Raw genomic sequence first — 14,600 nt, 5'->3', positions numbered from 1 at the left:
ATACAGAGCTAAATAGGCAGGCAGACCCCAGCTTCACAGCCTGAAAGGAAAGAGCTGCTCAGAGTTCCCAAAAAGCAGGTAAGAAGCCCTGGAGGCTCAGGAGACAGCTTGGGGCTGTGCATCCCACTGAGACAGAGGTGCTGCTTTGAGGGAGGAGGTTGATGCGCAGGTCCAGGGCAGAGGCAGGATGTCCGTGTTTCCTGGTGGAAGTCATCAATCTGCTCAGCATGCTTGTTGCTGTCATGCTCATCTTGAGACACCTCATGCTGCCTTTTTGTTGGATTGGGACCATGCCTATCCTGGGGTAATGCGTGTCAGTCTTGGAGCAGGGTGTTTAAAGGCATCACCTAGCCTAGGTTTGCCTGAAGAGCAGGGCTTACCATGCTTGTGAAAATCTTTTCCTCTGCTGTCCAGGTAATTCCAAGCCTGGGATCAGACAAACATCTAATAGCTAAGGCTTAGCTTCAGTTCTCGATTTCCCAGGAGCCTTTTTACATCCAGGAAAATGAAATTTTAAACCTGTCTTTTAGAGCCGCTGTCTTCAGGTCAGGCTGTATCTGTGCTTTCAGTTCCATCATCTTTCCTGAACATGACTAACTCTTTCTGTCAGGGCTGGGTGACCAGGCATCTGCCTGGACCAAAACCAAACCCACTTACTCCGTTTCCTGTTGTTCCTGTGGGCCTGTCCAGCCCACCTCTGTCTCCCCCAGCTGATAACACCACACCAAGAGGTTTCCTTGCCTTGATACTTCTAGAAGTCATCCCTGAGTAGAGGAATGATCGTCTTAGAGTCCAGTCTATTTTTAGCGCTTTTACAGGCTCCTTCTCTGACCTTGGGCAGGCACTTTAACCACCCGCTGTCCCATTTCGTCATTTGCAATATAGACTACTCCTGCCTCATCTGCAAAGCACTTGTGGGTTGGTAGCACTTGGAGATTTTTGCTTGGAAATCACTTTAACAGTATAAACCAGCTTTGTCTAAAAGGGACGTGTCTTATTGGCACCCAGGATTTTTTTAGGTTGTTGGCAACACATCTGATCATATCTAACTTCTTGGGTGGGAATTTGCACATTTTCTTGACTCTGAGGAACTGCTCTGTAGTCTCCTTTCCATCCCCACTATTCTGAAAACATTAATTTTCCCAGTCACTGAAGGAATACAGCCTTTACCCAGCAGTAGCTCTGCTGATCATAAGCTCAGAGGAGTGGTTTCATTCCCTTTAGGTAGATTTTTTTTTTTTTTTGCTAGTTCTATAGATTTGGTCAAAATATTCAGAGGTGTGTGTTGATTAGGGGTATGTGATCTGAGGGTCTTCATGCCCCTTCTGCCTCTTGTTAATCTCTCCTGAGGGAGGGTCTGCCAAGGTGAGGTGATACTGCTCCACAGGAGGGGTTTGGATACCTATTACAGCTCCCAGAGAGATGGGAGGAGAATGCCTTTCCCAGGCGCCTTAGCAGCACGTGGCTGGCAGCAACAGTGGTGACAGACACCCCAAGAAGGGGCAAAGTGGGTTCCCAGCAGTGCCAATATCCTGCCACCTGTCTTCTCCCTCTCCTTCTCCCTCTCCCTTAGCCAGGCTCATGGCTGGAGAGGGCAGCTAACGCCTTCTTCGGGGTGGCGAATCTGACTTTGCAGCATCCCCCTGGCAGCCCCAGGAAGATTTCTGGCTGCGTCAGCCAAAATTCCTGCCGGGGACTCTGCTGCAATGCAGCACACCACACCCCCGCCAGCGCTGAGCCCCAGCCTGGACAGCCGGTGCTGCTCAGCTCTAGCCCTGCATCGCCGTAGGCTTCCCTCCTCCTCTTCCCAGCGAGCCCTGATGATTTCAGGTTGCTTGGCATAATTTCCTGTGGGCAGCTGGCATCCGCAGCGTGTGTCGGCGTAGCCTGGCGCATGTTCGGTTTCACAACGTGCTGCCTGCAGAAAGCACTGGCTCCCCGAAGGGATCGGCTGTGGTTTCATATTTCATTTCCCTCGCACGCTACACCCGAATTCCAGACGCTTTCTGGCTTTGCTGCTGCATGGACTCAGAGCACAGGTCCTTTGCTGTATGCAGCGGAGGCAGAAGGGGCTTCCCTCAGCTCCAGGGAGTGGACCATGAAGACGTCAATTGTATTTTTGCTTTGCATCTCAGTTTTCCCAGGCTTCTCCCAGGGCAGAGTTGTTGGAGAGGATGAAACTGGTTTTGCCGAGTGTAACGTGTTCTTCCCTGGACAAGTCCCACCCGAAGGATTTACGGAGCCATTCCACGTGAAAATCTGTCAGCAGTACAACAAAGAGCCACGCTTTGCAACCCTCTACAGTACTAAGGACAAAATCCCTCTTTATTCAGCTTTTAAGTATACAAAGCCAGCCCAAAACAAGGAGGAGAACTGGCTGGTCGAACCACAGGTAAGTTAGCTTTTCCTTTGCTGTAAAGCAAATGTTCCTGGAGAACGTTTCCTCTGGGGTGAAGCTGGGGCTAGGATTTTGCAAAGGAGACAGGAGCTCTGCTTGTTGAACTTCTTTCAATATTAATTTAACACAAGCAGAACTTATTCTTGTGCTTGGAACTGAGCAAACAAATAGTTCCTTGTCCCACGGGGCTTATAATGAAAGCTGGGAGGCTGCTGCGTGCGACGTGCAATGCCAGGGGAGAGGAAAGTCATCTTTGATACCAGCTGATGCGTCTGTCCTGCCTAGCCAGCTATCACAGGCAGGGAGCACTGCCGGCGGGTAGCAGGGTTAAACATCACAGTGTCAAGTTGAAGTTTGTTCTGTTGCCAGTGTGATCACAGTGTTGGTAAGAGTTCTTTAGCTTCACTGCGCAGGGATAAAACATCCATTTGCAGTTCACCAAGTCGACCCTGCGGCTTTTTGTTGTGTCCCTGTGTTGCAGACTCCAGTAGGGAAATGAGTTGCCATGTTCTGGAGTGTGCAGGCTTCAGTCAGGTCAGAAGAGTGCAGTATAAAATGAATTTTGCCAGAGCCTCAGTGGTTTTTGACTCCCCTGACATTTGGCATGTTTAAGCAAGTCCTTCAGGCTGTTAAATTTAAAGGAAATCCTTAAAAAATGCCTGGTGCCCTAAGAGAACAAGTACGCTTTACCGCTCCTTTTTTTTGCTGTGTTTCAGGTTTTTCAGCAGTGATCATGGGGAATTTTGTAGCGATCAAGCTACCCCCATCTATTGAGCTCAGGAAAGACTGGCAGCATGCAAGGGTGCTTCGTCAGGGCAGGAATGGCTGCAGTATCAGAGCAGCGTGTTGGGAGCAGGGCCCTCGGGTGCTGGGTGCTGGATGTAGCCAGAATCAAAGCTCACCCCCGTCCCAAGAGAGTGGCTGCCAGGCTCATTTTCCTCGTGTGGGGTGATGAGATACTAAGACCACGAGGTCACAGGCAGTGAAGACAGGAGATCCTATGTCCCTGTCTTCACCTTGGACTGTCTCCGTGCTCCCCAGGCTGGGTTTTGAGTTGCAGGAGTTCCCAAGGGCCTTTTGATCTGCTCTCCTTCCACTTCACAGATGGCTGTGGGAGGTGTCTGCTTACCCTTTTAAAACAGAGGGAAGCTTTTTGCAGACTGCCATTATGGAGTTGAGGAAGGGTGATGAATTTTTAAAGCACAAAGACGACGTAGATGGATGAACATCTGCTGTCAGTGCCATGGAGGCAGTGAGGCAAAGCAGCAGAGATGAGATCCTTTCCCATTTGCCTCAGCTGCTGATGCCCTTTGTCACTTCTAGCCACCATATCTCATCCTGCTTCTCATGGTCTGACTCACTAGACCTGCCCAGGCAAGCTTGAAAGCCATTCCTGCCGTGGAGCAGTGGGCAGCACCTCCACAGCAGCTTTGGTTCTCCAGCACCTCCCTCCAGCTGGCTCCCCTGCCCTCCCTGCTCCATTCTTCTTCATCCCTCACCTTGTCATAGTCCCTGCCAGCACTCCAGAGCCCCAAACCTTGTGTCTCCTGCCTCCAAGCTACCGCGGCCCCAGAAATAATTGGCCAGGCGCTACCTTTAGTTGCTCTGGCTTCTCCAGAGCATCCCCATGGGTTGCTGTGGGTATGTTCTTAGTTTACACTAATGGTTCCCCTTCACTCATTGCTGAAATGCAGGTGTCTCAGAGGTGGGAGGTAGCAGCTCTGCAGTTCACTGGAGGAACCTCAGTCTGAGACAGAAAACCACTAGAAAAAAAAATTGCCTGAAGAGTCTGTGAGGAGAAGAAATCAGGACTACCAAAAATTCCTATAACTCAAGAAATAAGCACGTACACCCCTCTCAGACACCGCCACGCCAGATCTGGGAGGAGAAAGTGGGGAAGAGATTTCACACCCGTTATGTGTGTTCCTATCAAGGCTAGGTCAGATGGTTAGGAAAAGTCAGATGGCTGCTGAAGGGAACCCTTAGCAACACCTGCTCTGCAGCATAGCCCTATGAGGTTATATTGCCTATTTTCTGGGTAATTTCCTTGCCAAGACAGGGGTAGCCCGGTATGAGCAGGCTCAGCTGCACAGTGGCATGTGCTTACGCCTATGTGTGTGCACATGGAGATGCAGAGACACAGCAAGCAGAAAGAAATCACTATAAAAGTGCTCTCCACACTCTGGTGAGGGCTTCAGGGTTGTCACATGCTTTTTTTTTTGGGTAATGATGTAAGTGGTGAGGGCACTGTCTCACTCCCTGCATGCCTACCTCCTCAGGAATGTCTGCCTGAGAAACAAATGCCAAATGTAGCACAGAGGCAGTAATTGGGTGATAATTGTGAGGAATGTCAGTGCCACGCACTGCCGATTGGCAGCTGGAAATAGCAAATTAATTCAGCAATTAGCGAAAAATTAGAGAGCAGGCAGGGTAGGCTGATGAGCAGGTTACTGATGGGACTCCCCCAGGCTCGGGTCTGAAAACCTGCTCTGCCACAGATTTCCTAGGGGTTGAGGGCAAGTCACTTAGGTTGCTTTCACCTCATCTCATTTCGGTTGTCTGAAAACCTATGGTTTTGACTCTTTCTACAGCTTAGAGAGAGATGGAAAACTCTGGAGTTGCTTTTTCTGTCCTAACATATGAGGGGCTGGATGAATCACCTTGTGTATTCATTTGGTTGATGACTACCGCCAGCCAGATGACCAAGGTGGGACTTGCATCGCCCAGCTATAGCTACCTCTGAGCTGCTCTTGCCATGTCTCTTGGTACTGTCAAGAGAAACAGGTACTTCTAGAGCCACTCATGTGAATGTCCTACAACAGAAACCTTGGCGTAAGATGCACTGTGCCTTCTCCCTGGGACCTGTACTAAGGGTAAATGAAATATCTCCACTGCAATCAAAGGCGTAAGCGTGCCTGAGGAAATAGTGAGGGGAGTGGGATGCTGAAGTTCGCCTGGAATGGTACTAGGGTGGGGAAGGTGGGAGGTAACAGTGTCCTACGCTGTTAAATGACCAAACTTGATGGAAGCTGCCTGCTCTAACAGCTGTGTGTTGCCATACTGTTAATCCTCCTCTGCCTCTGCCCCTTCTGTGAAACTGCAACCCCACTTTATGAAACACATCAATATTGTTAGGTGCTCACATCCATACAGGTGTTCAGATGCATAATTTATTTTTAAATCCCCATCCTATGAATGAGGTGTTTACCTGTCTGCTCGGATCTTGCCCTTAGCTATTCCAGTTTTTTTGGGCAGGTGGCTTCTTGGCTGACTCCAAGAATGCAGATATACTTTGGCAGTGACACAATCCAAAAGCTTTTTGAAGAAGTGAGGAAAGGTAGCTTGCAATGCAGATTAGATGCAGTGCTGGAGACAGCTTGCCTTTGGGGCTGAGGTGGAGGAGGTATGAAAACCTCAGTTACGCATGAGTTATTACAAACCATAATACGAGTTATTGTAAGCATAACTTGGTGATATCAGAGCCTTATGCATGAACAGCACACAGCCGCATTTTTATCATGTTCTTTTTTAATTGCACCTAAACAATCCCAATGGTATGTGCAAAAGCCTGCAGCTGAACAGGTAACCGGAGACATATTTTCTTGATGAGCACCTCAAGGTTTGCATGCATCAGCTCATAAGGAGAGAAAATTAAGTTTATACCATCTGCTTCATGTAGGCTGGGAATCTCTGCCAGGAGGTAGAGCTGACCCATCTTGGGTCTATGTGTCCTTGTGGTACGGCAGCACTGCTGTGGGAGTGAGAGGGGATGAGTGTCTCTGCGAGGATGTCAGGCTCAAAAGGGCCATAGCATGGAGGGCAGTTCCCAGGCACAGCCTTGCACCCGTGCCCACTCCTCCCTCGCCTGCACTGTGGGATTAAACACAGCGGGTGTATCCCTTGTCCCATGGCACAACACCGTCATCTCATCAGAACAGGGAGAATGAGTTGGGGGGGCAGGAAGGGACAGTGATTTTGTGGAACGCAAAATGTCTGGCCTCATCAGCCAGCTACAGCCCGTGAGTTTGGGGTGTCTGAGCAAGAGGAGCAGAATAAGGCAGATGAAGCACAGGATAAGTCTTTTTTAAGTGGCGTATTTAGAAAAAGCTACGACTTGTGCATCAGCACATAGGACTTGCTGTGATTCTTCCAGTCCTGAAGCAATAAGCATCAGATGCTTCAAAACGAAGTGCAAGAAACCTCCTTAGCAGGAGATGGGGTAACGCAGCCCTCTGCAATGGCCAGCGTTGGCACTGTGACCAGCCTTGGTGCAGAGGGAGCCCTGAGCCTGGACCGGAGGAGCTTGGCTGATGCAGGAGGCCAGCCAGAGCTCACTTGCTACGGCGAGGGTGACGGATAGCTGCTGACACTCGCTGGTGCTGGCCCTTTCACCCTGACTCTCAGCACAGGCTGACGCAGAGCTGCGAGGAGGTGATGAGGCACTAAGAGAATGCAAACTCTGGGTAAGGTTGCAAGGACGTAGTTGCACATCTGTCCAAGTGCATTGCAGGGTGGCCAAGGGACGAGGAAGGATGACTGGAGAGTGATTCAAGGTAGGCTATGAACTGTCTGCCATAGATGTCTCCGAAGTATGTATTATATAGTGCAGTAAACAGTCTATAGGCCAGGAGCACAGACAGCAGGTTTAATTGGGCCAGCACAGTGCTGGGAGCTGAGGGCTACAGCCTCTGAAACAGAGACTACAGGAGGCAGCAGCTGCCAGAGACCATCTGCCATCCCCAAGCTTCTACCAACACGCTCACCCTCTGATTTGGGGAAGAAAATGACAATCTGGCACACCCCCCCGGAACGGCTGCAGGCAGTGTCAATAGGAGTGACTAAGGAGCAGACAGAGCTGCGGCCGCCCGAGAAAGACCTGAGCATGCCCTGGCATTTATTGCTCCTGCTCCCACTGCTCATTACCTCCCCGTGCACGCCTCTGTGCATGACTCCAGGACGAATTCCCACTGCAGCAATTGCTACCTCTGGCTCCGCAGCACGGGAGTGGCAGACATGAGCAGGTAACACAGATTCCATCGAGGACCTGCGGTGATGGCATCCTCACCCATGTTATGCCAGGAGCTGTGCGGTCATTAAGGATGAGGTTCAGACTATTAATGACATGAGGTTCAGACTACTAATGACAAGCCCTGAGAGAGCCCTAGGAGCTCACTGCCCTGTCTGTGTTCAAGGCAGGGAAGTTCAGGTCACCTGCCATGGTGCCTGGCTTCATTCTGGCTTCTTACACAATCAGTGGTGAGAGGTAAATGCCTTCTCTAGGTGTCTTATGGGTTTTTTTCTGCATGGCTTGGATTTGATAGTTCAGAGGGACTGAATTAAGGTGCCATGGTAGGTGCTTAAATGAACTGGAGGTACCACCACCATAGGATGTGAGAACACGGACCTATATCAAGCCATCTGTTGGTCTTAAAAATCTCTTCTAGAAAAAAAAGCACAAGTTAGAGGCTTGGTGCAGGGTGGCTGGTGAGATTCTGGAGGCTGTGTTGTGCTGCGGACCAGACTGGAGAGCTGCAAGCATCCCTTGCAGCCTAAACTGATGTGTTTGGCAGGGCAGCTAAGTACAGCATACACTCTGCTGAAGCGCTGCGAGGAAAATAAGGAGGGAGCGCAGGCTGTGGTCCGAGGCACAGTGTGTAGTAGCAGTCGTAATGGAAAATACACTTCAAGGCCCATTTTACATGTTGCTTTCTAGAAAGGCAAATAGCATCCCATAACTCTCCTCTCTACTATTTCAGATAGACGATCCAGAAAATGACCTGCATGAGATGGTGCATGAAGCCGATATCATTGGCACCGTGGCCGGCCTTGGTGCAAATCAAGCCCTGACCTCAGACTACGTGGGCTCTGGTTACGAGAGAGGGCTGCTCAATCCCAGCTTGCTCAATGAGGAGGATTTCCAAATGGCCACTTACACGCTCACTAACGCTGTCCCTCTGAGCCCATCTCTGAGCAAAAGCTGGCACAGAGACATTGCGAGGGTAGTGGAGCAAGCTCTGGTCCCTCACTGCTCCAAGAAGGATCACCTGTATCTCCTTGCAGGCGCGATTCCTTCCAGTGTCCGAGTTAAAGGCAAGGTGTCGGTGCCAGACACCCTCTGGCTGGCAGCCTGCTGTGATGCTCCAGGGGGATGGTCCCTGGGACTAGTGAAGAAAATGAATGATGAAAACAGCTTGGTGGATCTCATGGTGGGAGAGCTGGAGAAGCAGCTTCTAGCAGGGGTTCACTTGTTCAAGGGCAACTGTGGGGGAGACAACCAAAGCCAGGAGAAAACAGAAGCAATACTGCAAGCTGTCGGTCAGATCCGCTCTGGAGAGCAAGTAGGAACAAGTGACAACCAGGAGGCCAAAGACAGCAGCTTGGTGAGAAGAGTGGCTGCCATCGTTGCTACCCCTTTCATCAAACTTCTGGAACTCCTCATCTACGTGTTTGTGGAGCTGGTGAAATTTGTGTTTTATTTTCTGTGGCTTGTTATCAAGCGGGTTGGTGGTACAGTTCTAGATGGAGTCTACAGCCTGTGGAACGGGGTGGTGTCCTATCTTAAAGCCATCAGCATGGTGCTCATCAGCATCCCCTATGACGTGGGGAGGGTCATCGTCAACATCTTCCTGGGCTTCCTGCAAATTGTTCAAGATGTGGCGTCCCTCACCTACAGGATCCTGCGCATCCCTGTGGGGTTTGTCCTTCACCTTGCTGCTTTCCCTTACCACTCCATCTGTGCCATTCCCTCCGTCCTCAAAGACGTGGCCACTGGGATCGGGGGCACCTTCTCGTTGGTCATCGATGCCACAGCCACACTTCTGCATGGCTTTTATTACTTGGCTGGTTACATAGTCAAACGATTTGTCCCCAAAGGCTCCTCTGATGACTGATAGGGATGGAAACCAAGGCTGCAAAGACACGGAGCGAAGGAGGAGTGGGGCAATGCTTTAAGATATGTGGCCAAACGCTGTCAATTTTGTTCTGGTATTTATTGTAGTGACATTAATAATAATGAACCGACTGGGGAATAACAGGGAAGGTAACGTTGCCGGGGGACGCCACCATTGTAACTCAAGTTCTGTCTGTTGTAAAGTGTTCGGGTTTTATTGGTGCAGGCCACAAAGTTTCTGTGATTTGCAGATGTCAAGATGCTTTCTCTGGGGGACACGTGCTAAATGTGGTATGGGGTTATTTCTTTCCGGAAAAGATAACACTGAGACCTATGCACTGGCAGACAGCTCCACAGAAGCCCATCCCTGCCGGGGAGGAGGTGGTGGTCGGGGCAGGATTTTAGTTACAGAGGGTTTTCTGGGACGTGGAGAAGGGAGAAGGAGGTGAGGGTGCAAGGATTTGGGGCTGGCAAATGGTGGGGAGCGAGGAGGGATGGGGGCAAGGTCCTGCTGTTGGTTGCACTGCTTGTTGCACCAGGGTTCCACTGGTGGAGGGGATGCAACTGGGTATATCTCATAGCCCTCAGGCCTTTCCAGGCAGCTGAAATCACGTGGATCTTGCTGTGAGGAAAGACCCACTGCCTGTTCTTTCGCATGGTAGGAAAACATTTTCCCTTAGCCATACCAAGGTCATCTCCCCCCAACCCTTGCTTGCTCTCTGGTGACCACTGAAGGTCTAAGCCCTGAAGCTTCAAGACATGGCATTCCATGATGGTCTAAGCCCCTGAAGGTCTCAGCCCTGAAGCCCTTGTGCCTGTTCTGAAGCCCAGCAGTGCCCGGGAGTCATGCTTTTGGCTTTGAATCAACTGCCACCTGCCCTGCCGCCCTTGAGAGCTGACAGCTCCCCAAACACGCAGCAGTATTTACGTGCCTGAGGTCTCCGCGAGACAGTGCCCAGGCTGGGGATGGGTAACACCACAGCTGTCCTTCTGGGGCTTGTTTTGAAAGCCCAGCTCGCAGAGGGAAAATGATCCTCCTGGATTTCCCTCTAGGGCAAAAGAAAAGCAGCTCTGCCCTTCCCACCGGTCTGGGTCGGCATCAGGGACATCCTTACAGAGAGTGGTCACGGGAGAGGAGATGCATGGGGAGCACAGGGGGATTCTGCTGCTTTTGTGTGGATTGATTTGGTGTTTTCATAGCCCCTACCCAGTGGTAGGGTCAGAGCGGGGCAGAAGCCAGCCCCGGGCAGGGCAGGTGGGTCCCCTCGGCGCTGTGCTGGGAGGGAAGCTGGCCAGAGGGATGTCAAGGAAGGGAGTCCTGCAAATGGGAGGGAAAAGGCAGAGGGAATAGGACACTTGTGGTGAGTTGCTTACACTTGGAGGTCCTGGCAGCACTCATGGCAGGGGCCTCTGCTGCCCAGGAGAGGAGGAGAGGTCTGCGTGGCTGTCGCAGCTGTGGGGACCAGCACGGCCAAGCTCAACATGAGCCCTAGCAGCAAAGGCCTTTGCTGGGCATTTCCCTTCCTTATCCAATTTCAGAAACATAGAGGAGGGAAAACGCGGTTGCATTGCCCCTTGCTCCTGTGGGGACTATGGACTGTCAGGTGGGAGGAGAGGCGGAAGGGGGATCTGAGGCACAGCGTTTGTTTTGCTGTGTAAATACCCACCTGGTGAGCCCATGCACTACCAGACACATCTATGTGGGAGCGGCACCCAACCCCTCTTCTGCACCGCTCATCCTCTCTGCTCACTCTTCTTCACCCCTTCTCTCTGCCGGTATGAGCCAGGACCCCCGACATCTGGGACACCAGAGCCAGGGTGCACGTGGGAGCTTTGCAGGGAACCATCAGGGGTTTGCGGCTGGACAAAGGGCACAGGGACACCCGCCACTGCTGGAGGAGGACACAGGGGTGCTGCTCTTCCACAGGGCTCAGCTAAGCGAGAGGCTTTGGATCTCTTGGTGCAGCTGCCTGCAGGAGCGAGGTTCTTGGTCTCAGCAGTGTTTGCTCTGGCTGGACTCCCAGAGGCTTTTGGGAGTCCTACATGGATGGATCCTGCCCTTCACCCCCACCTCTGTCCCACCCTCCAGTGCCAGGTTGGTTGTGGACCCCTGATCTGCCATAGCACCCCAGAAGGAGTCCCAGGGGTGTGCAAGCCAATGCTGCCGTCCCTGGGGGGGACCCAGTGGTGCTGTGTTGCTGGTGGCCAGTCCTGGGTTGAAGAAAGCTCAAATACTCAATGCAGCAGCTTTGCTGCCTCATGCTGCTCATGGCAGGGCTGAGCTGCGGGGGGATAGATTCGGGGGGTAAAGGAGATTCGGCTGGTTCATGGCGGTGACAGAGGGTTGTTTCCTTAGCTCAGGGGCTGTGTTCAATGCAACCGGCTGTGCGTGCATATCCCAGACCAGCACACCCTGACCAGGTGGCACCCCATTTGGCAACCATGCTAATGGCATCGTTGGGGATGCCAACAATGGGGATGAAGTGGGGAGGTGGTGGGCTGAGCAGGGACAGAGGACAACTCCTTGTCTCACCCTTCATGGGCCACGGCTGGTTCGTGGAGAAAGAGAGGCCACCCGGCAAGCAGCACTGGCTTTGTTCAAAAGGAAAGGCAGCTTTTGTGTGCTAATATGAGTCTAACTGGGTGAAGTCAACAGAGTTTTACAAATCCCTCCTTTGCCTTGGAGCTGTTGGTACGGGGATTTTGGGTGCAAGGAGCAAGGTCCAGGTCACTGCTCCCAGCAGGCAGGCAGCAGTCCACGGATGCTCTCCAAACCAAACTTCGCATCTTTTCCTATGTGCCTTTTCAAACATGCCTTCCCCGCTGCAGAGCCAGATGTGGAGCTGGTTTCTCACTCCTTCATGGGACCCTGTCCCAACCCCAGCACTCCTCTTGGGCTACGTGGCAGCCATCAAGGCAGGAGAGCAGCCAGCTCAGGTCCCAGGAGCTGCCAGGGTGCAGTGACAGGGAGACCAGCCTGGTGGACCCAGGGTCCTCAGCAGCTTCTGAAGGCACGTGAGGTGGCAGCAGCTCTCAAGTGCAGCCCAAGCATTGGGGAGGAGGCAGCTGCCCCCCACAGCTGCCTGTCTCGTGCCTTCTGCGTGGCCTTGTCTCTGACCCATCTTATCTGTGCGGCGCTGCGCAGCGGCCGTTGATGCACTTCTTAAGGGTCCTGCACCCAGAGCAGCTTCCCCACACCTTAACCCAGCAGCCCCTCCATCCCAGCTCCACCAGCATCTCCAGTGCACCCCCCGGTCACAGTGACGTGGGAGCTCACGTGCTGAGAGGCAGCAAAGCTGAGACACCTTGGGAGTTCTGCGTTGCCACATCTCTATCACCATCGCTACCCAGCCTAGCTCGGGTCAGACCGGCAGATCTCTGTGCTGCAACCGTGTCTTCTGACCACAGGTGGACGGTCCCTGAAATCTAAGGAGCTGCAGCACTGTAGGATTTGGGCAGATGTGGAACAATATTATTAAAAATTGTCTTAACATGCTCAGATTTCGAACGCTAAGAACCGCAACCAGCACGGGGCATTTTTCTTCTGTGCTGCATGTCTGAGCAGGTAATGGGAAATCTGCCTCAAACGCTGAGCAATTGTCACAGACCAAGCAACATCCTGCTGCAAACTAACTATTGTTTGAGATTATTCTTATCTGGGCATGATTTATGGCTTGTGAGCTTTACTCTATCCTTGGAAACAAAGGCTTCAACAAAATAAAAGTTACTTTTCCAAAGAGGGGCTAGTATCACATTTCTGTCACAGTTGCAAACAAGATAATGCAACCCGGGGCACCCTGACTAATCAAGAAAGCACCAGCAGCACAGTTGTTCTTTGTTACAGCTTGACATCTGATATTAATGGCCCCTTTGTGCTTTTAAAACACCTTTTCTCTCTCAAAGCACTTTAAAAGGGTCAATTCATTAAGCTGCAGAATATGTAGGTAAAAGCTGGGGGGCTGCAGGCAGTGAATTTAGCTCTGTGTGTGCCAGAAGAGAGGGAGAGGGGATGTTTTATTCTTCTGAGATGTGGTTACACCTGGGGTGCAGCACGATGGCCGGTTTGGATACAGAAAAATCACATCACGGCAGGATGATGCTTTGCAGCTGATGGAGAGAAACTCGCTCTTGTGTGATGCCATTCCCTTGACTGTTTTTATCACATCTTCTTTAGAAGAAAAACAAGCACTCCCTAAATGTGGCTGTTTTCCTCCACTGACAGTATAGAGGTCCTGGGATGACTAAACCAGATGTTGGCATCTGCGTTTTGCAGGTACCTCTCTGGGCAGATGAACCCCTCCAGCGGAGTCTGCGTTCCTCTCAGGTCTGCAGGAATTGGTGAGACACTGGAACAGGTTGCCCAGAGACGTTGTGGATGCCCCACCATTGGAAGTGGTTGAGGCCAGGTTGGATGGGGCTTTGAGCAACCTGATCTAGTGGAAGATGTCCCTGCCTCATCCAGATCACCCAACACAGGTTCGACACAGGGGTCTCTGTGCACCTTGAGATGATCTGTGTCTCTGTTGCATCCACCCTGGGGCTAGGCACTGATGATGGCAGAGGGACTCAGCAACCCCGGCAGCATGGCCCCTCAGTCACAGCCCCAGGCTCAGGTCCTCTGGGTCACACCTCTGCTGCCATTGCACGTTTCGGAGCTGCTCACCTCTGCGTGGAGCTCCATCACTGGCTCGGTACCTCCCCCCAGCCAGGGAGTTGCTCCAGTTCAGCAGGGAACTGAGCCATGCTTGTTCACAGATTACCACTCCAGCGTAGTCAGTGCCAGAAAATGGAAAAAGTATTGGAAAATAAATACCAGTGTAACTTGTTTGGCCAGGAAGGATTGCCCAGGAGCAAGGAGCGTGAGGTGTGTCTGGGGTGTGCGTGTTAGCGAGGTTGTGATCCTGCGGGTTCGGCACAGGACGATTTCTCTTTGCTGCAGTCTTCCAGGCTGTTGGACTTACTTCAGTTTGGGAATGGATCTCACACTGGGTAACATCTGCCATTGATTTCCACAGAACTGGTGTTTCCAGCCAAGCAGAAAGGCCTACAGACTTTCCAGTGGTGTTAGTGTTACAGCTGGTTGGAAAATCTCCAAGGAAATATATCCTGTCAGAATGGGCTGATTTATCAAACAGAGGTCTTTTCATGGCAATTTGCCACTTTTAGTGGAAAAGATTTTTCAGGTCCAGGCTGGAACAACGACCAGAATCATCCAAGAGCTGCCCAGAGTCTGGATTAGAGGTTTGGACGTGGACATTCAGCACCTGCTCCTGCCTAAAACCAGGCCCGGCACGTGAACATGGCTGTCTCCAT

The 14,600-nt window shown here is 51.7% G+C and overlaps 1 protein-coding gene across 1 annotated transcript; it reads left to right on the top strand.

Moving 5' to 3' along the window:
* Window positions 1-1,757: 1,757 nt before the first annotated feature.
* ENDOD1 (endonuclease domain containing 1) lies at window positions 1,758-13,024 on the top strand. The gene is made up of 2 exons (XM_076328262.1): window positions 1,758-2,392; window positions 8,155-13,024. Exons 1-2 carry the CDS (start codon window positions 1,895-1,897, stop codon window positions 9,286-9,288), a joined length of 1,632 nt encoding a protein of 543 aa, XP_076184377.1. The 5' UTR covers window positions 1,758-1,894; the 3' UTR covers window positions 9,289-13,024.
* Window positions 13,025-14,600: the final 1,576 nt, after the last annotated feature.

This window comes from Aptenodytes patagonicus, chromosome 1 (genome assembly GCF_965638725.1).
Source record: "Aptenodytes patagonicus chromosome 1, bAptPat1.pri.cur, whole genome shotgun sequence".
In the NCBI taxonomy this organism is placed as follows: domain Eukaryota; kingdom Metazoa; phylum Chordata; class Aves; order Sphenisciformes; family Spheniscidae; genus Aptenodytes; species Aptenodytes patagonicus.
The sequence above is the reverse complement of the archived record's forward strand: the minus strand, read 5'-3'. Positions and strand labels throughout refer to the sequence as shown.